This window comes from Podarcis raffonei, chromosome 4 (genome assembly GCF_027172205.1).
Source record: "Podarcis raffonei isolate rPodRaf1 chromosome 4, rPodRaf1.pri, whole genome shotgun sequence".
Taxonomy (NCBI): domain Eukaryota; kingdom Metazoa; phylum Chordata; class Lepidosauria; order Squamata; family Lacertidae; genus Podarcis; species Podarcis raffonei.
The window spans coordinates 54,346,827-54,369,723 of record NC_070605.1 but is presented as its reverse complement, the minus strand read 5'-3'; the positions used below and the strand labels follow the sequence as shown (position 1 = coordinate 54,369,723).

The 22,897-nt window shown below is 41.8% G+C and overlaps 2 protein-coding genes across 2 annotated transcripts in view; both read right to left on the bottom strand.

Moving 5' to 3' along the window:
• KCNE2 (potassium voltage-gated channel subfamily E regulatory subunit 2) overlaps nt 1-22,897 on the bottom strand; it is a 228,927-nt gene that overhangs the window by 79,028 nt on the left and 127,002 nt on the right. The window lies entirely within an intron of this gene.
• Nucleotides 577-22,528, bottom strand: CLIC6 (chloride intracellular channel 6). The gene is made up of 6 exons (XM_053386655.1): nt 21,388-22,528; nt 9,071-9,180; nt 7,936-8,061; nt 7,592-7,698; nt 3,819-4,000; nt 577-3,113 (listed from the first exon to the last, which is right to left on the bottom strand). Exons 1-6 carry the CDS (start codon nt 21,505-21,507, stop codon nt 2,952-2,954), a joined length of 807 nt encoding a protein of 268 aa, XP_053242630.1. The 5' UTR covers nt 21,508-22,528; the 3' UTR covers nt 577-2,951.

Below are 22,897 nucleotides of genomic sequence, written 5' to 3'. Positions count from 1 at the left end.
TGCAAGTCAGCTTCCAGTAAAACTTTTTACTGAGGTTAACTCTTAAAAAGGTACCTCTTTGCATCAAATGCTAAAGAATGAACTCCGGTGATCAAAACACAATATGCACTGTTCTGTGGCATGCCAGTGACTAATGCATAAGTCTTTATAAGTGAATGAGTCTCTTGAAGCCATTCAAAAGACAGGCAAAAGCCACTTGCTCTTTGTGGGACTATACTACGCAGTGTCTTAATGTTGTGTGTGTTTTCCTCACGTATCAAATTCCATGGAAGTAACAGCCAAACTTTTCCTTTCATTTCCTTGCCCCTCTGGTTTCACATCATGGAATAACTTAATATCCTCTCTATTTGCTTCACAGAAAAGGTGAAGCCTTACATTTGTACATCATACTAGAAATCAAAGGTGCAAAGAGTTTCTAATATTTTAAAAGACTGAGCACAATGCAGCTACAGCAAAGCGCTTTTCACTTAGGCAATTGGGCAGAGTTATGCTTCAGATTTTTCCATTTCATTCCTTTATCACAAAATGCAAACGTGTCAGTATGTTCTTAAACGAAAATAAGCACAATACAACATATTTAAGTCAGAATTGGTGTATTTTCTTTTCAGGTTTGTAAGGCATATTAAACAACTACAATGATTTTTTTGTGCGGTTTAAATTATATAGACGTCTGAAGATGAGGGGGAACAGAAATATTTCTTTCATGCATACTAAAAAGTCAAACTCAGCATTTAATCTTGGTATTGTAAAATAGTTTAAGTTTTAAACAGGTTCACTCTATAGATTGGAAAAAAATTGCAGGATTTAGCACTGTTTACATTAATCACAAAGAATGTGAAGCATGCTACACAAAGTACATTTTCATGATTATACAGTACAGAAGTAATATATCTTTAAAATAGAAAATCCACACTGTTGTAAAATTGGTAAGAAAAGTCATCTTCTTGAGATGAAATATTTTCCTATTCTAAAAAAAGTTCAGCTTATCAAATATACATTTTAATCAATCTTATATGGGGATAACTATACAGAGGAACTGATAGCTGCTACATTTAGTGGAGAGAATTCCTAGTAGCCACATTATAATCCAGTAGGTTTTGTCTGCTGTTGTGGCTCTTTTGTTCCTTTACACTTTGAACAGGAACTTTCAGAAACATCACAGTAATAAAACGTGTTTTCTGCTAATCAATGTATATTTTTCAAAGATGTCCAAATGAATCCTGTTCCTAAAACAAGGATAAAGGGACCTCCTCTTCCTCAAAACTGAACAGCATTTGTGAATTTTATAAACTAATGAGGTGAGTAGGAAGAGGCCCCATTTCAATAGCCTGAGGAAATGTTATCATTTAGGCCAGGTTTACCCATGCCTGTCCATCACTTGATGACTACAGCATGTGCTGATGAGCCATCTCAGAGCAATACCATGATGGAAGTTCCACGTCATCTGAAGACAAGAGATATTTTTTTAATCCATTCAGTTCACAAACTGGGTTTTAAATTTTCAAGTGTTGATTAATCAAGCAACATCCGTGACTTCTTAATAAGCCCTTAACCTCTGGTTTTCAGAGTGCCTTACTAAGGAAAGACCTCCTTAACTTCAAGTAAGCTTGAACACTTCAAGCCTTGGAGCAGCAGGGTGGGATAACAGCTATGAATTGCACAGTCCCTGCAGAGGCAAATCTGGTACAGCAGACAGAATTTGCCCACAGCTTTGTAGCTGAGAGGTGGAGCTTCAGGAAGATGGAATGTATTTTTTTTAACAACATTTGACCCGGTCCTTTTATTTGTATTCATACGATATAATCTGTTACTTTCTATTATTTACACAGGTGAGTACAGTTTGTACACATGTTGTGTTGTGTTTCTGTCACATGGATCTTGTGAGACAGAATGCACCGATTTCTGCTTTAAAAATACTTCAGTCGCTGAATACATTTGGCAATAGCTTAGAAATAAAATAAAAATTGTGACACTGACATCTGTGAGAAGCAGAAATCAGAGGTGGGAGATCAGCAACTTGTGTGGTAGGCATAGAGAAAGGGCTTAAGGCTCCTGAATCTGTTCAGGGTATCACAGGGAACCTGTGATAAGCCCTTCTGAGTATCCAGTCTGACTTCCTTTCACCAATAAATGACCATCACCACACACAGCACCTGAAATTAGATGGTAGGAGCTTTAAGGTCAGTCTTGGCTCATGGATAGCTTTGAGCTATGGCATAGCTGTTTTTAGATATTGTAATGTTGCTACAATGGAATGCTTTCTGACATTGCAGTGCCATTGTTCATTTGTACATATGTCCCAGCCTAAGTAGTAAGAAGCTGATGCAACAAAGCTTAGGGCTGTAAGCCACACAACATGTAAACAAGTCATCTGCAGCATGCCGGCCATAATGTTGAAGGGGGTCTAGAAGCGTATGATACAAGCCCATGGTTTAAGGGCGGAGATACAAGAAATGGCACATAGTAGACTAGATACACTGTTAAATTCCCCTGAGGTGACTGCCCCTCAAAACAGTACAATCCACATTTCTTAAAATCCATAGGTGTTCTCCCACTGACCAACAAAAAACGGACTTTATCTAATTCTCTCTGTCCTGATATGGTGATCAATGCTTACAGAAATACCTTTAACTATTGTTTAGAAATTTTAAAGCTGCAATTACTATCTAATCTAGATTCTAATATTGCTGCAAATGTTTTGAGTTTTGCTCTATTGCCAAAAAATAATACATATATTTGCATGTGCGTATGCGCATATCTGCAATGCAACAAATATACAATTATACTATACTTGAATTAGCAGATCAATAAAATAATTATTTCACAAGGATTGGCCAGTTTCATAACTTGAAACTTTGCAGCAGAGCAGACTCTTCATTTTATTCTTGAGGTTTTCCTTCTTTTTAAAAATCAAGCTCACTGAAGATATATAGAAATAGAAGATTCTTGATTTATTTCATTCTTTTTGCAACATCCAAATAGGCGAACTCTATTTCCCGATCTGCAGGACAAGTATTTGTGAACTCGTCTCTCGCATATGCATTGTTCAAATATCTCCAGATTCCAGTCATTTCAGATGGAAATTCAAAATTTCTGTATTTCTTTGCCACAACCTAACAGAGAGAAAAGGAAATCATCATACACGTGGCAACAGTTAGATTACACTCTATATGAAGATGCCTTTGAAGATTGCTCAGAGGCTCCAGTTGATGCAGAATACTGCTATTCTGATTCTGCAGGGCATAAAACAGAAGTCGCATTCACTTCAAGATCTACTCTGGCTGCCTATAAGCTTATAGCCTACTCCAAGGTATTGATGTTGGCTTAAAAGGTTCTAAATGGCTTGGGAACCAAGTACCTGTTTGAGCAAGCTTCCCCTTATGTGTCAGCACAGCAACGAAGATTTGTAGAGAGGGCCCTCCTCGTAAAGGTAAGGTAAAGGCAAAGGACCCCTGGATGGCTAAGTCTTGTCAAAGGCGACTATGGGATGGGGCACTCATCTCGCTTTTCAGGCCGAGGGAGCCTGAGTAGTGTTCAGGATATCAACCCATGCAAGCGCCTTCTTCCTTGTGAAACTTCCTACCTCTGGGGATACATTGGACATCTCTAGATTAGTTATCTATATTTTTTAAGATGGACCTTTTCACATAGATCTTCAAATCCTTGTGGGAGTGTGAACAAATTAATTTACTGAACAGTCCATTTGAAATATTGTGTTGCTGTCATTGGTGTTAAGGACTTTGATACCTTATTCCATACATTTTATTGCCTTGTGGTTCAAGGGTAAACAAGCACAGTACAGAAAGGAAAATCCAGACCTTGATGATATGTAGTTTTGGCAAGAGATTGCAGTCTGCTAGCGTGAGTTCATCTCCATCTAGGAATTTCCTTGTGGAAACAGTGAGTTCTTCAGTACTATAGGCATCAATTTCTTCAGGCAAGGGGGCATTTAAGTAGTTATTCAGTTTCCTCAAAGCCTTCAGCAATGATTTTTCCAAATCTAGAATCAAAGAAGACTAGAATAGAATTCCTAGCAGAGTTTGGAAATCTGTGATGATTGGTATGTGGCCCAAACAATACCCACCAGGAAAAAGAGGGAAGTAGCCACATGTTCAGGAGGACCTCAAGATTTGGAGAAATAGAAAAAATATAGAGAGACAATGAACTCAGATGTTTAACCTACCTCCACCCTCAATAGGACAAACTGGCAAAAATGTATGTGTGTGTGGTCATATACAGTGTTACCTCGGGTTAAGTACTTAATTCGTTCTGGAGATCCGTTCTTAACCTGAAACTGTTCTTAACCTGAAGCACCACTTTAGCTAATGGGGCCTCCTGCGGCCGCTGCGCCACCGGAGCATGATTTCTGTTCTCATCCTGAGGTAAAGTTCTTAACCCGAGGTACTATTTCTGGGTTACCAGAGTCTGTAACCTGAAGCGTCTGTAACCTGAAGCATATGTAACCCGAAGTACCACTGTATATGAAAAGGGAGGGGGGAAGCTCCAGAGATCAAATCCAGACTGTGGAGCCACTCATCAAAGCTCAGAGCACAAATTGGATTCAAACTACAGTGGTAACTCAGGTTACATACGCTTCAGGTTACATACGCTTCAGGTTACAGACTCTGTTAACCTAGAAATATTACCTTAGGTTAAGAACTTTGCTTCAGGATGAGAACAGAAATCGTGCTCCGGTGGTGTGGCAGCAGCAGGAGGCCCCATTAGCTAAAGTGGTGCTTCAGGTTAAGAACAGACCTCCGGAAAGAATTAAGTTCTTAACCCAAGGTACCACTGTATAGTGGGAGCAGGGGGGCGGGGATGGCTCTGGTTGATAGAGGAGGCGGCAGAAGAAAGAGTTAGGCGGTGGGAGAAAGCAGAAAACAGGCTGGTACTGAACAAAGATGTAGAAAGGACAGAGCACATGGAGGAAGTGTGGGTTTTTTATGGGGTATGAAGCATTAAAAAATCCACCTCATGGGCAAACCCCACAAGAAGTAGCCAAATGTTTCTTTATCATGCTTTATAGTCATGAAATGTTGACTGTCATTTAGAACAGACAAACAGAAAACTGAGAGGCGAGGCAGAATGGAGTATAATATTATGGAAGAGGGGCTGGCTGGCTGGCTGGCTAGCTAGATGGAACCATAAACAAAAGCACTCCATACTGCAACATTTTATTGCAGGTCTAACTTTTACTATTTAAAAAAATTGTATTAACACAAAAAGTCATTTTGATACAACAAATAAACATCAAACCTATCCAACAGTGGAGTCCTTGAGTAAGCTTCTTTCATTCACATTAGTTAGGATACATGCAATAATGTTTTACAGGTACACATGGAGCAAACACGTTTGATATGGCTATCTGCAGCAAGGAGATAGGTCAGTGGAAAAAAGTGTTTGCTATATCTCTGCAATATACAGTGAAGACATGGTCTATTTCCTTGTATCTGCATATGTGCAAACAGTTGTCATTTAAACAGGCAATGAACAGCGACACGATTTTGGAAAGTTGGCATTCACAGGCATTTGCCGAACAAATTATGTGTGTTCACTCACGGAACGCTCATAGAAATCGGCAGTTCATTTGTTTACAAAGCCACTTTTTTGTTGTGTTTAAATCAGTTGTCTAACCATATCCCTCCTATATTTTAAAAACTATAGAGTCCAATTCCCATCAGCCCTAGCCAGCATGGACAATGGTCAGAAATTATGGGAGCTTCAGTCCAGCATCTAGAGGGCCATAGGCCAGCCATCTCTGGTCTAGAACACTAGAACAGTGGTTTTTACCATTCAGAATAAAGCTTGCGGTCTACAAGGCTCAATACATACTCAAGAAAGACATTTTGGAGTAAATACCACAAACCTGCTATATATTAAACTAACAACTGTAGGGATATCGCGGAGTGGAGAGTGAGGTCCGGAGGGAGCACACTCCCCACCAGCAGGCAGCCACAGTCTGCCTGCATGCGTGACCTTGGGGTGCAGGGCAAAACTCCCCCTCAGACAAGCCACAAGCTGTCTGGAACATCGTTCCCTATGTCTGACCTTTTGCGGTCTCAGCAGTCAGCGGTGTCCTGTCTGTAACCTTTGTCCCTGAGACCTTTTGTCTCCTTCGTCATACACTGTGCAAGGGGAAAATGACGCTGTGGAAACAGGTGCCAAAATAGCTTTGTACCACCCCACGATCTCGGGACGGAAGATGTGTAAAGATCACAGCCCAAAATGTATCTGCCTAGCTTGCATATTTGTCTCAATAAAAGGAGGCTCCACAGGAATGGCAGCAGCTCGCTTCAGCCCACCTGTGCGCAGCTCACATGATGATCAACACCTGTCTTGGGCCTTCACTTCATCCAACATTACTATAGGCCTGAATATAAGCCGTACTTTCCCCCCCAATTCCGACCATGAAAAGTTAAAATGCGACTTATAATTGCGACCTTACAAAAAGCCTGATAACACTTCTGAAACAGACATACAGTGAACCCCCCAACCTTAACTCTTTAACGCCTGCTGGAGCCCTGGCAAGCACACCGGGCGGTGGGATGGCGAGTGCCGGCAGGGGCTGCTGCGGTGGTGCCACCATGCAATCCCCCTCTGCTGTGCATCCCCCACAGAATGTTTCTTTTTTTGTTGTTAGGGAGCAAGGGGGTGCCCACACAGTGGGGGGGGGGCAGCCGGTGGCGGGTTGCAGGTGCCTGGGCGGGCCGCCACCTCCGCCAGCGCCCTACGCAAACCTCCCCCCAGCTGCACGGTATAGGGCTGGCGTTTCAGGGGAATGTTGGGGCGCCTTCAGCAGCCCCCCATCATTCCCCAGTGCGCTGTGTGGGTCCTCTAGGGCCGCAATTTTTTTCTCGGACCACGTGGAAGCCACCAATTTTAAGGAAGCGGCTTATATTTGGGCCAGTACAGTACAGTGGTACCTCAGGTTACATACGCTTCAGGTTACATATGCTTCAGGTTGCAGAAATAGTGCTTCAGGTTAAGAACTTTGCTTCAGGATGAGAACAGAAATCATGCTCCGGCGGCGAGGCAGCAGCAGGAGGCCCCATTAGCTAAAGTGGTGCTTCAGGTTAAGAACAGTTTCAGGTTAAGTACGAACCTCCAGAACGAATTAAGTACTTAACCCGAGGTACCACTGTACTATTTATACTAAAGTGATACTGGACAGCAGAAGATAGCACAAAATGGCTTACGCTATGACATATATCACTTATGAAACACTAATTATTCTAATAAATTTCTATAATAATGCCAGTGAAAGCTGCCTGTTTTTTCTCCGGAATTGTTTTGACAGTATTAGCAAAGTGCAGTACTATTGGAAAAAGGAGAGGGAAAAGAAGGTAACATCTGTGAACTATAGGTGTATATAACTGATTCCCCCAATTTAAAGATCCACAGGTACCATTATGACTGCAACAGTCACAGCACCCATCACCATTGTCAGCTCAGACATGTTTACATGCTTAGCAACAAATATAAGGCAAGAAACACTGACCTTTGACAAATGGCCAAAAATGAATGTAAGCATACAGAGATGAGAGCCAAAGGCATTTGTTCACAGTAACAATACAAAGGTTTTAATACTTACTTTCATTGGCATCTTTCCTTGTGTTTTTAATGAATGCAGAAAATTTAGCAAACACATCGTTTCCTGCAGAGTAAGATTCCAGATGATTTGGTGCAAGTTTGGGATATCTGAAGAATTTAAGACATAATAATTTAATCCTAACTCAGCGCTTCTCAACAATTTACTTAGGAGGTTCCTGATTGGGCTCATATTTCAATAAGACTCAGCTGTGACAATCATATATCTTAATCATATGTTAACTACCTTAATTTTTTCCATTCCATAGTCTATATAACTTATTGATCTAAAACAACAGCCAACACATATTCTGCTTCCATTGAATCCAGTACAGCCAAGTACAATACCTTGGAGGTGCTAATTTTTCTTCTAGGAATTCCTCGATTTTATTCACATCTATTTTCACATCACCATCAAAAGTCATAAATGGAGGATTTGTTCCTGGAGCTAGCTTCTGTAAGTCTGCAGGCTTCCTAAAATGAGACAAACATTCTTTTTTAGAAGAAACCTGTCCTGCTAGATAAACCTTGCTTTTTAAAGTTAGCTATCTGATTTGGCATTAAAAATATTGATTTCTGAGGCTGCACTCCTATGCAGGAATAATTTCCATTGACCTAACCAGGGCTTACTTCTGAGAATATATGTATATATGTGCTCTGAATGTCATACTACTTAAAGATACATTTTGCAGGATGGAATAATCAGATTTAGCAATCTGGAGACAACAAAGTATGCTTAAATTCAGTTGAATTTAATATGCATATAATATTTACTGAGAACTTAAATTCCATTGCTTTAAATTGGCCTTTTCTGCTCCATTTTCTTTGACTGTATTCAGCATGTGAGTGGGGAATAAATATTTGTCTCATGCTCTTGTTACTTTTGATCTGTAAAAAAGGGATGTAGCCAATGTTATAAGATTTTCAACAACAAATGTTGCAAGAAGAACAGGTGCTTTAGTCAAACTGAGCTGCGAGTGTGAGCGAATTCTGAGAATAAAAGTTGCTGGGATCCAAATAAAAGCTAACAGCACATTTCATTCTCAGAACTGCTTACCCTACATTCCTAGCTCAGTTTGAAAGGAAATTGAAAGAAAATGTCCAAGTCAGCTCCCCAATCTCCAGGACACCCACAGAATTTGGTGTCAATTTTATACATTAGTTTAGTTTTCAGTACACCACTCCGATATTTTATAATGGTTCATATATCCAGTGCTTTTTTTCTTTAAAAAATGTTTAGGGTTACTCTCATTTTCCCACTCATATTGAAATACTGCCCCTCAATGAGGCCAAACTTAGATTCACAAAATATTTAGGGGTATGCATACCCCTGCACACCCCCCCAGAAAAAGCACTGCATATATCCAAATAATAAATATAAATAAATGTGTCTCTCAGAGTAAGTAGAGATGAGTGCTCCTAATGTAAGGCTTTCAAAGACTTTCGGTTTTTATTTTAAAAATGAAAATGAAATATAACTCACCGTTTCAAATCCACAGTGGTAACATTAAATATGACACCCTTTAACCAGAGAATCATGAAGAGGCGCTGAGAAAATGGACAGTTTCCAATACTCTCCCCATCACTACCAGCCTAAAACAAATAACACTATTTTTAATTAAACAATGACATTAGTAATTGTTGAGAAAATGCAAAAGTGGAAGCCCTGCAATAAGCAAATACAATCTAACTGAAATAATTCTTCTCAAGTATTTCAGGATAGTTTCTTTCCACCTTTCCTTCAGTCATGCAGTGATGAAACCGCAGTTGCAAACCCATTCCCACACAAACTCTTGCATTCCTTTGCATCTAAATAGAAAGCAGAAATCCAAATATGTTTTATACTGTTTTGCATTTTTTGTACCTTAAAAGCTGTAATTGATTAACTTCAGTCCTGCATGGATGTCCTTATCAGGAAAACTTGGCAACCCCAGAAGATTTTCTTTAAAGAATTCCTCTTCCAGTCAATTGCCATTTCATATTTACTTATGTCAGAAACAAAAATGTAAAACCCCATTGCTTAGGACTTCTTGGGTGTAAATGTCTTCTGAATTGCAACCTATTATCAATAAACACTTTTAATAATGAAGTGGCAGCTGATGTAGTATTCCTTAGGTAACAGAATAGTCTTCTCAAAAGAAAGACTATTCAGATTTTAAAACTTTACAATGAAATTTAATGGATTAAAGAACTACACAGTCAAGATCCTGTTTCCATTAAATATAAAGGTTTAAAGCTTGGCTTGCTCTAACAATTTGTTTCCCCCAAAAGTTAAATCATTACTGCCAAAGGGCTAGCTTGATTTTTCTCTAGTCACCTTGGAGACTGTAAATTTTAGAGAGTCGCAATCATCAGTCTCTACTTTCCAGGCCAGATACACAGATGAAGAATGTGTTAGCATGAGAATTGCAGAAACAAAGCATTCAATGGATTCATTAATTCATTTCTAAATTGAAAAGACAAATAATGTACAGTCTAGTTACTGATACTGACTCAGCATCACTTGCCAATAAGGCATCTTGTCTTAAGTAAGAGATGCTTGGATGCATTCTGCAGTGCTGTAGCATGGACTTCAAAAGTTACTCAAGCCTGCCTCACCCTTGCACAGCATAGAATTTCAGTCTTTCTTGGAAAGCATTTAATTTCCACAGCAAAGTTTCTCCATTTTGATTTCCTGATTTAATACAATACAACATATAAGTGATTTATATTTGTGTCTCAACAGAAAGGGATCTAAATGAAATAGGCAGGTTGGGTCAAACAAGTTTTAGACTTTTAAACGAACCCTTATGCTATTTCAACTTTCAAATGCATTTGAATGTAATGTCTGCACTACAATTTATGAATTAAACTGTGATTAATCAAATCATGCATTTTTATTAATCACTCAAGGTTTATTAAATGAGAAATGAAAATCCTCAAGGTTTCTTGAATCAGAAAAGAAAATATCAATATGTGCATAAACAGCTTCATTCACTTTCCTTTTGAGCACTCATGTCAAGAGTAAGGAACACAATTTCCTTTCTGTCAAATCACTTGATGCCACAATGACATCGGTGATTTGCCAGAACTTTAAAAAGTTCTCCACAGTGCCTTGCAAAAATCCTACTACACTGCTGATCACAGGCTAGAAGTCAGCACCTGTCAGGTGATGAACAATGACTTCAAGCCAGGTTTGCTTAGCGATCAGCTGTGCAGTTGAGCTCTCCACAGGAGCTCAGCCACACAGCCAATCCCTGCAAAAAGGAGGCTTGAAGTCTTTCCACAGGAAACTCTGCTGTGCAGCTGTTCCAGCCACATCTGACATCACATATGACATGGCTTTGATCTGGGGAAAACAGCCTTCTGGGACAAATTGGGCCTGCCCAAATATGCTCACAGACTGGAGGTTCTCCCACCACATGCTGTAGGCTCTCACCATGATTCCATGACTGGCTATGCACATAGTTGGTACATTGCTCCATAGAGGTGGAATTCAGTGCATGGAAATTGGTACAGGATGTACTGTGTGCGCGTAAACAAGAGAACCAGCATAGATGGCTGCATGTGAAGTCAATTGTTTATCCTTCCTCTGAGCCACTAATTACTATCTGCTTCTGGATCCTACTGTGACCGTGCAGTCCCATCAAATTACCATGTGTGGCACTAGTCATATACAGCCCCCTTTGGTATGTGGGTGTCTCATTCAAGACTCATCAGTGCAGCATCTATGGGTATAATTATGGAATAGAGGTAGGCAAATGGTTCCAGGAAAATAACCATTATTAAACTGCATCCTGCAACTATTTTCATTTATTTCATTAGGGTGCCACTAGCAGCTACGTGAATTCACTTCTGTAACGAGTTTAAGTGGATCATTGATAGGTCTTTTATAAAAGTGTGTTATTAAAAAGCAATCCAGCCAAAGTTAAGCGCATCTATCTAACCGGTTTCAATGGAAGAATTAAATGCAAAATCAATTCCCCGCCCCCTCACTGAAGTAAACTGGATTTAAATCTGCTAGACTCATGTGTATTGTGCACAAACGTTTTCTGTGTCATAAAACAGAACTTCAGTCTTTGCCGTTCTTGAAAATAGTTTCTTCATTGAGTGAGGCAAACCCAGCTAACACCTGTATTTTATAAAAGTGTGCCACCTAGTGGTGCTGTAATATCTAGAATGTGCTGTGTAGTATAACTTTTACAAGCACCTTTCACTGTGGAGAGAAACATAATGCATCCTGTGTAAAAGTATCAGGGTTATGTCTGGAACTCATACCTTAGACTTAACATTGATGTTAGTTAAGATTGTTTATTTTGGTATTCATAATGTTGTTTTCTACTGAAGATTTATTTGGTCGTCAAGTTAACAACCTTGAGTACTTTTTAATGTAAAGGTGGTATACAAATGAAATAAAAAACCTGCACTCTATCTATCTCTCTCTCTCTATCTATCTATCTATCTATATCTATCTATCAATCATCTATCATCTATCTATCTATCTATCTATCTATCTATCTATCTGCTAGACCACTCCACAGGTTTTTATTTAAATTTAAATAAACCAGAACTTTTTACCTTATTAATAGGCCCTTGAATGGCACAGTGTGAGAACTGTGGCAAAAGAGCAGCAGGGGAGAGAAACTCCTCTTCCTTTTCTTGAACTGCATAAGCCACATGCCCCTAATATAACCTGTATCTGCCCCTTCCGCTTGTGAGGTAAAAATCCCCCTCAGCCCTCCACGGCTCAATTAGCCTTAATCACTAGCTAAATATACACACCCAATGGAAAACAGAGGTATATTTCTCCTACAAACCTCACAGCACTTTTTTCAGAATTAGTTTCATCTGTATTTTTATATTTTCAGCCGTAAAAAAAATAAAAATAAATTAGAAACCATCAAAAGCCTGATACGGAATGGTGTGTTGTTTGATGTAGCTGGCACTTTTGGCTACTTTGCATATTCCTTTACAGGTCACTGGATTAAAGGGGTGATATTCTTAGCCTACACAGATCAAAACTGAATTGTTCTTCCTCGTAAATTCTGCTGAAAGATCCAGTTCCTTCTGCACTTTCCCCCTTAAACTGAGTAGAACAAGGTCAGAAGTACACAAGCAACGAATCAAATTCTATTTGCTATTTATCCTTTTGCAAGAATTATGGTTTCAAGGTGCCAATGCTATTTCTAATCCGTATTTAATAACATGGCAGGAGACCAGCTGAACACTGTACATCAATAAGCAGGGGGGAGAACTTTATAGCCTTGTTAAATTCTTAAGGGGAATTATTTTAACAAAAGAGCATTATATTCTGGAACACATTATAGGGCTGGGAAAAACAGATTAACTGGTACTTTAATTACACATCCTGTTTTATAGTTTAACATATGATACTTCACATTTCGTATATTTCTCACTCCTCTAAATGGAAGACACATTTAAAATAAAAAATCTATAACGTACCATGAACAAATACTTTTAAAAACATGAGAGGGCATTGGGAAAGCTTGGCAGGGATTAGATGGAGAAGGAAGCAATCTAGCAGTGTTAATCCTAATTCCTGTTTGGGGGCCAAATGGTGAAGTTAAAACATGAAAAGAATTGTTCTCTCCTTTGTGGGCAGGATTTGTTTATTTTTAAGTTAAAGATGGAAAATACCTTGGGTGCATTTTGTGAATAAAGGACTTGAATAAGTGGGGGGTAACCACCTTTCGCCATGAGAAACTTAAAACCTTGGTAAAAGTTTGGAAAGTGGAACCAATGAGAACAGCAGTTGAGTAGTGCAGAGAGTAACGTTGCTTAACACCACTGCTGTTACTGGGGCCGAAAATGAGCAGTGGTGAAGTCATGTCAGGAGAGCAGCAGGACTTGTCTTATGTGAAATCCAAATCTTCCTCAGATTTTCTCCCAGAACCTGTTGCAAGCATCACTCAATCTAATGGCAAACTAAGGTGGTGAGTGTTGACAAAAATGGAACCAAAAAATGGGGATACTGAGAAACAAAAATGTTCTAGAATGCTCTGGGAAACTCCAGGGTTTGTAGAAGTACCCCCAACAAACTCCCACAAAATATTAAAAGCTCTAAGGGAAACCCAAAAACAACCAAATGAGGACTGGGGATTTTCCACAACTGTGGAATGTTGTGTGTCGATTTGTAAAAGAAAAATGCATAGCCAGGCTGGGAATGGCCTGCTGGAGGGCATGGCTTGTTGGCTTGAACTCAGAACAGCAACACTTCATGTCATGCAACATTTTTGCAATATATGCAATATTATACAAGCAAAAGTGGTGGACTCAATGGAGAGCCAAACATACTGCCCTGCTTTTCCCACTCCATTCCGCCATGGCATCCAATTAACCCTGAACTCAACCGCAGCACCCCTACATAAGCATATAAATTACACAGCACTTGGCATGGGCGTCTCTCTCTCTCTCCCTCTCTCTTTCTTCTTCTTCTTCTTCTTCTTCACCCTCGTGCACTTAGCACAGTAGTGTCAACTGTGCTCTTTAAAACTATGGTGAAATGGTCATGGTGAAAAGAGTGAGCACTTTGCATAAAGAGCCAGGCCAAGCACAAATATAGCAGACTGCCCACACCTCTCTTCTCAGAACCATTACAGGTACCCCACCACACTGCGTTGATGTCAGAACCCAGCATACTTGGTCTTTTCCTGGTGTTCATGAACCCCAGCAGGGTCCACCAGGGTTGGAAGGTGGTGCGCTCTCTTCATTAGAAGTTTTAAGGCAGAGGTTGGGTGGCCATCTGTCATGGATGCTTCAGCTGAGAGTCCTGCATTGCAAGGGGTTGGACTAAAAGACCCTAGGGTCGCTTCTAACACTATAATTATATGATTCAATGGATGTCCCAAAAACAACCTAATGACATTTCACACAGTTTCTTTATCATTGCCTGATCATTCTCCTATGAAAAAATGATTACAATCCTAATCCACTAACATTGGCCGGTATAGTAAATAAATAGTAAATATAGTAAATGGCAAAACTCAATGCATTTCTGGGGCATTTTATGCCACATGTGATTTTTTTTCTTTCCAGAAGGAAAACAGTAACTACTAACTGGCTGAAATTTGCAGGCATGGTACAAGAAACATTCACCAGATTATTACCCTCTGTCAGTATTTTCATAGGGGAACTCTCTTCTTCATTGTTACTGAATATAGTCTAGAGGTGGGTCCTCACATTCATAAGAGTCTTCCTGCCTATATTCTTGGCTGTTTCTTGGATGTCAAGTCACAACAGAAGGCAGCCTCCTGTACAGCAGCACTAATGTCTTGTGTAGCACCTGTCATAGGGTGGGACCCAGGCTCTGTTGGAAAGATACAACTGTGACTTTGAATTGGAGTTGCAGTTGTTATTCCCAGGAGCACCACATACGAAAAACAAGCTAACTAGCAGCTGAAATGATCATTTGGTAATCTATTGGCACATAATCTCTTCACTCTTTCATCAGTACAGAAACAAACATTAGCAAATGGAAATGTATACAGTACTTTATCGCATCATGGGATTTTATTATCAGCACTAAAATCAGATAACCTTCACATGCTATAACACAACTCAAAATAATTTGGTTCTAAGAACAAGAGCTGTGTGATTCCCTCAGATCATCAGACATTAGTGACTGGAATAGGGCTGCATGGTTCTGTAGTGATGCTCTCAACCTTCCCCCCACCCCACCCTGCCCCATATCTCTCTGGCCACTCCCTACTGTGGAGCTGGTAGCCCCTCTCCCCTGGGATCAATAGTGGAAGTTCAGTTGCAGTGACCTGGGAAAAAAGACATAGGCAGAAAGAAAAGTGGAAGGAATGTTGTGATGGAAGAAGTGATGGTGTGTGGCATCATGAAGGCAACCAAGGGAGCTGAAAGAACAGAGCAGATTTTGAAGATGTGCAGAAGGCTGCAAGGAGAAGGTGATGAAGGAGGTAGTCATATTACATGAGTCTTTCCACTCAAACAGTTGCAGCACTGGACACCAACCAACCAACCAACCAACCAACCAACCAAATAAATAAATAAATAAATAAATAAATAAATAAAGCTATAGGAACCAGCCACAGGGGCTTAATAACACAGTCACTTGAAGAGTTATGAAAGGAATTCATAATTCCAGCTTTTCCTAAGCTGCATTACAGAACCATATGTTTTCTGGCTTCTCTATTTAAAAAGCTGCTAAAAAAGATGAGTTCAGTAAAGGAAAGCTTTTTTGATATGTTTTTCACACAAAAAATTCATGAACTCCATTCCAAGTTCTAAATATAATACTTTTGAGTAATTTAAGAAATTATGGTGATCAACATAATTTTTCCAAGATCCAAAGTAAATTCATAGTAAACTGGATACACTGGTACCACTACTTAACTACTTAATTCGTTCCGGAGGTCCGTACTTAACCTGAAACTGTTCTTAACCTGAAGCACCACTTTAGCTAATGGGGTCTCCTGCTGATGCCACGCTGCCGGAGCACGATTTCTGTTCTCATCCTGAAGCAAAGTTTCTGGGTTAACAGAGTCTGTAACCTGAAGTGTATGTAACCAGAGGTACCACTGTACATTGAATGTGTCTGTATACCAAGTAAGACCATTTGTCCCTCCATTTCAGTATCAGCTACACTGACTGGTTGTAGCTCTCCAGGGTTTTGGACTCAGGGCTTCCCCAGCTCTACCTGAAGATGCCATGGACTGAACCTAGATCATTTTTCCTGTCGGACAAGTGCTCCACTACTATGGCCCTTCCACAAACAGATGAGTTTTCTTTACATTTTATTCAACTTCCATTTAAAATAACAAGGGATGCAATCCCAGTTCTACTTATCTGGGAGTAAGCATCTGAGTAGATATCATTAGGGCTGCAGTGCAAGTCACTGATGGTGACAGTGTATGAACCCTTCCTTAATAAATGACAAGCAGGGGTCATTAGTGTAGTGCCAGCAATGCTGCATATGAAGCCTCTGGCTGACCCCCCCACTCCCTGCCCCCTTTGTTCATGTGATGGTGAATATGATTACCCTTTTCTTCCTCGAAAAGTACATAGAGCTGAAGCAGGAAGTTGAATCAGGGACACTCTTTCCCGCTTCATCATTCAGCTCTTTGTGCTTTTAAAAGCTCAGATTCATTCTACTGGGTCTGTTAACCAGTTCACTTGGAAAAGGGGTGTTTCTGTACACATGCTTTCTTTCTCTCAGGTTGGGGCTGATTCAGGGGAGGGGGATGCCCACAACACTCATTCAAAAATTAAAAAGATGCCCAATGACCTAGAAAGATTGGTGATTCCATCAATAAAGCAAGCAGGAGAAGAATGCTTGCAAATTAAATTAAATTCCATAGATATAAAGCCCTAGAGAATACAATGCCAATAGAGTATGCTGCTTGAAACATTTTATTGTAGTTCAGTTCTGGTTAAAGGAGTTATTTATGAGTTCCTGCCATTTCCCCACAAACAGAGGCTGCAAGCAACCTTCTTCCCAAACCAACAAAGTATACGTCTCAATCCCTATGGCTTAAAATCAACCGCACTCTGTTGCCACAGTCTCACAGTGGAGAAGATGAGTTTCCCCTGCTCTCAGAGCATTAGCAAATGTTCTGCTGCTCCCATAGTAGTGTCCTGGTTTTGCATTTTTAAAAAAAATCCATTTACCTTAAGCAAACCTCAGAGGATCTGCTTTGCTATGGATAAGCATGCAAGCTTATCTGAACTTCCCTGAACTTCTTTAGTAGCAAAGGGACTTTCTCATTTCACTTAAGGAAACACTTGCTTAATAAGACGAAGACCAAGTGCATTGACTTTTTAAAAAACTTATATCGAATGTTAGTGCTGTAACAGATGAAAATGAAAAACAACCGTTTGATAGATCTATTTTCCGCCAGAGAGGAGGAGAACCAGGGAAATTATATTTGTGGACAGGGAGAGAGGTTTAAAAAGGCTGTGGGCACACTAGAAGATGACTTGGTGGTATAGCTCAGCTGGCAAAGCATGAGACTTCATTTTAGGATTGTGTGTTCAAGCTCCATGTTGGGCAAAAAGATTCCTGCACTGCATGGAGTTGGACTAGATGAACCCCATGAATTCTATGATTAATTGACTTAGGCTGAAAAATCAAAGAGTTTCTATTATTAGCATTGTAATACATTGAAATAATGGTTCAGTCCCAATAGGAAATTTTATTATATTGGCCCCTAATCTCCATATTTAGAATTGCTTACAATTTCTCATATTGATCTGTTAGAAACAGATCAAGTATTTGGAATACAGTGTATAATCCTGTTTAGAACATTCTCCTGAGAAGAGGAAAAGCCTCCCTCTGGCCTTGAGGGCCTAACCTTGCATTATCTTTCCACCTGAGCCATACTTTTATCTCATTTGGGTTTCACCATTCTTCTAAAGCAAAGTATTTGGTCATCTACATTTATATGTTGTTTGCTAATAAAGTTCGAGGTCAATTTACATGAGAGTTTGGACTGGACATGAGTTTTAACTGAACTGGATAGATACATAGATGAAGAGGCCAGAACAATAATCTCACTAGAGCAATTGTGGAGGCAAAGGACTTCACTGGTTTAAAAACTTATTTGGATAGCTGTATAAAGGACAGGATATTGGGTTATCTTCTTCTTTGGGAGATACCCATACCTTAAAAAATTAAATCAGGCAGAGTGAAATTGGCCCATTTTTTTTAATGTTGTGGCTGGATTTTTCTTGCACTCTTATTCTTTTCTCAGAAATATTTCTGCTGAACACAGTTGCATAAAAAGAATTGCTAACCAAAAACCCGAACATCAGGTGCAAATAACCAAAGCCAAAATAGACCAAAGAATCCTGAGGAGCAGTAGCAGTGCTTAGCAGGCACCCATGATTTTAGGCAAGTTACTCCTCTCATAGATCAACAAATATTCATAATAAAGTACAAACTCTGAGTGACCCTGTATACATTTTCCTATTAACTGCAGTCTCCTTTAATGACACGAGTGTGCATATTTACAAGATTCCCTGCAGAAGCATATATCTGCCAGTTTATTTTAACCTTTCATAAGCAGTTTATCCATATTTTCAGGGATGCAGAATGTGGAACAGGGGTGGCGAACATCAGGCCCAGCAGCCAAATTGCAACTCTCCAAACCTGTATTTCTGGACTTCAGTTCTCAGGCTGCATATGCCCTCTCCCCAGGCTACATGCTTCCCCAGCCTTTCTCCACAGCTTCTGCAAGTGCTTTTGTCTGGCTGCAGCTGGAGGGAATCCTTGGACTGTGGTAATGCCTTTTGCTGGCCTGGAGGGAAGTGTGTATAGAAACATCTGACTTGTGTGTCGCTGGAATGCCACTTACTATACAAAAGTAGATGCAGCTATTCCATCCACTTTTGCCCCAGAGCACTATCCACTTTTGCTTCTGGATCTCACCCATCACTGGCATCCAGCCCTCATAGGTTTTCCCACAAAGGAATGTGGCCTTTGAGCTGGAAAAGGTTCCCTTTGTAGTCCTGAACCTCCTTTTTTATGCCTATCTTTTTCCAGATCTGGGATGACAGTAAGCACCACCACAGGGCTGCCAAGACATTGTGCCGCCTGAATGTGGAACACATAGCACCCCAGGTGCTATTCCATGTACAGTAGCCAAACAGACTGACAGCTGAATCTTATGGCCACACTGGTAATAAGACAGCCCCATCCACTGCATCTGAGGCAGGATGCTACTATTCAACTTCCAACAAATAAACAAATAATAAAATCTTGCAGCTGCTCCCTCCCTGCATCTTATACCTGTGTTGGCCGTTACCACCCATTTGAATTTTGCTGAAAACCTTAAAGGCCTAATGATAGGTTGCAAACATAAGAAAACCCTCTGTTGGGAAATTGTGGGGGGCGGGGAGTAATATTGAGCAGAGAAGCAGCGGGTGAGGAAAGAGTTAGGCACACCTATCCCCACTGTTTCACTGCTTTAATTTCTCTGCTCTAGCCATTTACAGTGGTACCTTGGGTTAATAACTTAATTCGTTCTGGAGGTCCGTTCTTAACCTGAAACTGTTCTTAACCTGAGAAACCACTTTAGCAAATGGGGCCTCCCGTTGCCACAGCGCTGCGCAATTTCTGATCTCATCCTGAAGCAAAGTTCTTAACCTGAGGTACTATTTCTGGGTTAGCAGAGTCTGTAACCTGAAGCGTCTATAACCTGAAGCGTCTGTAACCCGAGGTACCACTGTATTTGTTTTATTGCCCCTTGAATATGGGTTTAATGTATAGTGCTACCCCATATGTCACATAGGAGGAAGAAAAAGAAACAGACAAATCTTTCAAATTGTAAATTACAAATTATATTGTAAATCCCTATCCCTACCCCTCATTATTGTGCTAAATTAATGTACAGTCCCTGGGTTTTATTTTAGTGTTTATTAATCTTTTGGTTTTGCTATATTCAATTTTGGTGTTTTAATTCGATATATTGTAAACAAGCCTGGGATCTTAATTGATGAAGGGTGGTTTTAAAAGAAAATAAATAGTCTACACAATCATAACCAGAAATCTGCATGCTTTTTTAGTCACTTGAATGCTTTGTGTGGCTCTAAGATGTAACATGGCAAGCTCTAAACTTGACTTGTTTTGTTTGCAACTTCTGCACTGGTATGGACTCATATGGACCAGGATAACTAAACTTTCAAGTTGTCATGCATGTACAGGCCCCAGATTTGTGGGTAATTACCGGTAAATGAATGCAATGTGTTATTTTTCAGTTGTCTGTAGTGGATCTTATTACTCATGATCTGATTTCCCCATACATATGTCATACATACATACATACATACATATGTCTCAACAGCTTCTGAAAGTATACCCCATTGTACTTCAAAAAAGATGCACTTGTCCTAACTTTAGAAAATGCAAGGGACTTAGATACTACAACTACAGTATCAGCAAAAGCCATAAAGTTCAGTACACAAATGGTAAACCCCAAACCTGAATACCTTTTCACTTAAAAAAACCCCAACACATTCAGAGTGAGGTGAGGAAAGTTCTAAGTATGTGTAATGTATCTTATTCCACCGTACTCTTCTACTGATCCATATCATTTGTCAATTCTACAGTTTGGAAGGAAAGCATTACTTTCTTGAGCATGATGCAGCTTCATAGCATGTTCCTATTTAATCGTGAAGTCAAAAGTAGATTTATCTCCGACTTTAATACCCAAATCATCTTAGTAAAACTGGATTTTCATCTGGCTGATTTAAACAGCACTAGCTTAGCCAATGTACTTTATAATAACCAGAGGATCTATGTAGCTTATATCTGCAAAGAAATATTGTATGCAATATGTTGAGGCAATTTACCATATGCAGCGGCAACCTCTGGGAAACACATAGGCTTTTAAAAGTAATTTCTGTTGGCGGGAAAGTTTGTGAGCGCTCTTAGGAAGATTCAGAGCTCTGCCAAGCTCACCAAGAGAAATTGTTCCAAAATGTTTGCTTTCTCTCTTCTTGATCAGGAGCAGCGATGGAAGCAATACTCCGGATCACTTCAGAAATGATGATTTAATTTACTGTAAATCACCCTGTTGCACTCGCAAGGTAATAAACGGATAAATTTTCCAATGCATGTGTAGTGGGATTCTAAGCCATGCTCACCAGCATGAGCGGGGAGCTAGGGAACAGCGGGTGCGAAGCCCAAAGCTGTCGATTTGTGCGCAAGGTCTTGGACTGCATTTCAAAGCAGCTAATGGAAATCCTGCCTTAACTACCCCTATTCAGGTGGTGATCCTGCCGCTAAGCGCACTTCGCCTCACAACCAGCTCGCTTTCCAGGCGAATGTGCCCTTACCTTTACGAAGAGGGAGATGTCATGCTCTTGCGCCTCTTCCACCGGCGCGGCGAGTGGGATCTGCTCTTCTGCCGCCGCTTCCTCCTCCTCCTCTTCCTCCTCCTCTTCCTTTCCCTGCATGCCATTCACCCCGAGCGCATCCCCGACCTCCGCGGCCCCTTCGACGGCTCCCTCCGCAGAATCGTCCTGCAGGTGGTTGGTGCGTTCATCAGCATCCTCTCGCGCCGGCTCCGTCGCTCCCAAGGCCGGGGGAGCCTCCTCCTCCTCCTCGGCAGCCGCCTCGAGGTTTCCCGGGGCTTCGCTTTCCTCCGCGCGCGCATCTTCATCTGCCGGGGTTTCCTCGCGCGCGTCTCCTCCTCTAGCATCCAGTTCCCCCTCGGCGGGAATTTCTCCGCTTGGGCCTTCCCTCTCTTCCCTCAGAGTCTCTTCTTCTCCCGCGGGAGCCTCCGGAGGTTCCCGCTGCTCTCCCAACTCGGCCTCAGCCTCCTCAGCCTCTCCGTCGAGCTTTTCGTTTTCGCGCGCTTCTTCGCTCGTCTCGTCTCTTTCATCTCCGCCGCGCTTTTCCTCTTCCTGCTCGCTCTCTCCTGTCACAGACTCCCCTCCCTCTCCGACCACCGGCTGCTCCTCGCTCGCGCCCGGACTCTGGCCCGGCTCCCCCTCTTGTGGGGTCTCCTCTCCTTCAGAGCTCCCCTCGACCGGCCCCTCTTCACTCGGCCCCCTGGTGTCCACCGACTCCCCTTCTTGTTGAGGGGGCTCCTCTCCTTCGCGGGTCTCTTCTCCGTCGACCGGCTTCTCTTCGCTCGCCCCCCGAGTCTCCCCCGGCTGCTCCCCCTCTTGTTCCGGCGACACCTCTCCTTCAGGACTCCTTTCCTCGTTCACTGGCGCCCCCCGACTCTCGCCCGGCTCCGCCTCTTGAGGGGGCTCCCCTCCTTCAGGACTCCTTTCTCCGTCTACGGGTTCCTCTTCACTCGCCCCCCGGCCCTCGCCAGGCTCCCCCTCTTCTTGTGGCGACGCCGCGGGAACTGCCACCTCCTCAGCGTCTCTGCCCTCAGTCTTTTCCTCGCCGGCGGCGCCCGCAGCCGCCCGCGTTTCGTCCCGCTCTGCAGGGCGTCCGGCCGGACTCGCCTCCCTGCCCTCCTCCCGCTCCTTCTCTCCCTCAGGACTGGGGGGCGCCTCTCCATCTTCGCGGCTTTGCTGGCTGCTGAGGCTGCTTTCTCCCGTCTCGGGGCTCTCGCCTTCCTCTTCGCGGGCTTTCTCCTCCGCGGAGGTGGAGGCCGGGGGCTCCTCCGTGTCCTCCTCTCCCCTCTCATCCTCCTCCACTGCTCCGTTCTCGTTCCCGCCTTTCTGCCGCGCTTCTTCTTCGGCATCCGGGGCCAGAGCTGCCTCGAGCTGCCCCTGCGCCTCGGCCATGCCGACCTCCTCAGGGAAAGGGCGTTCTTGATTGCAGGTGACAGGTGCGCGTCCCTGCGGACCAAGGGCGCCTCGGCTCTCACGCACCTCCCGCTCCCGC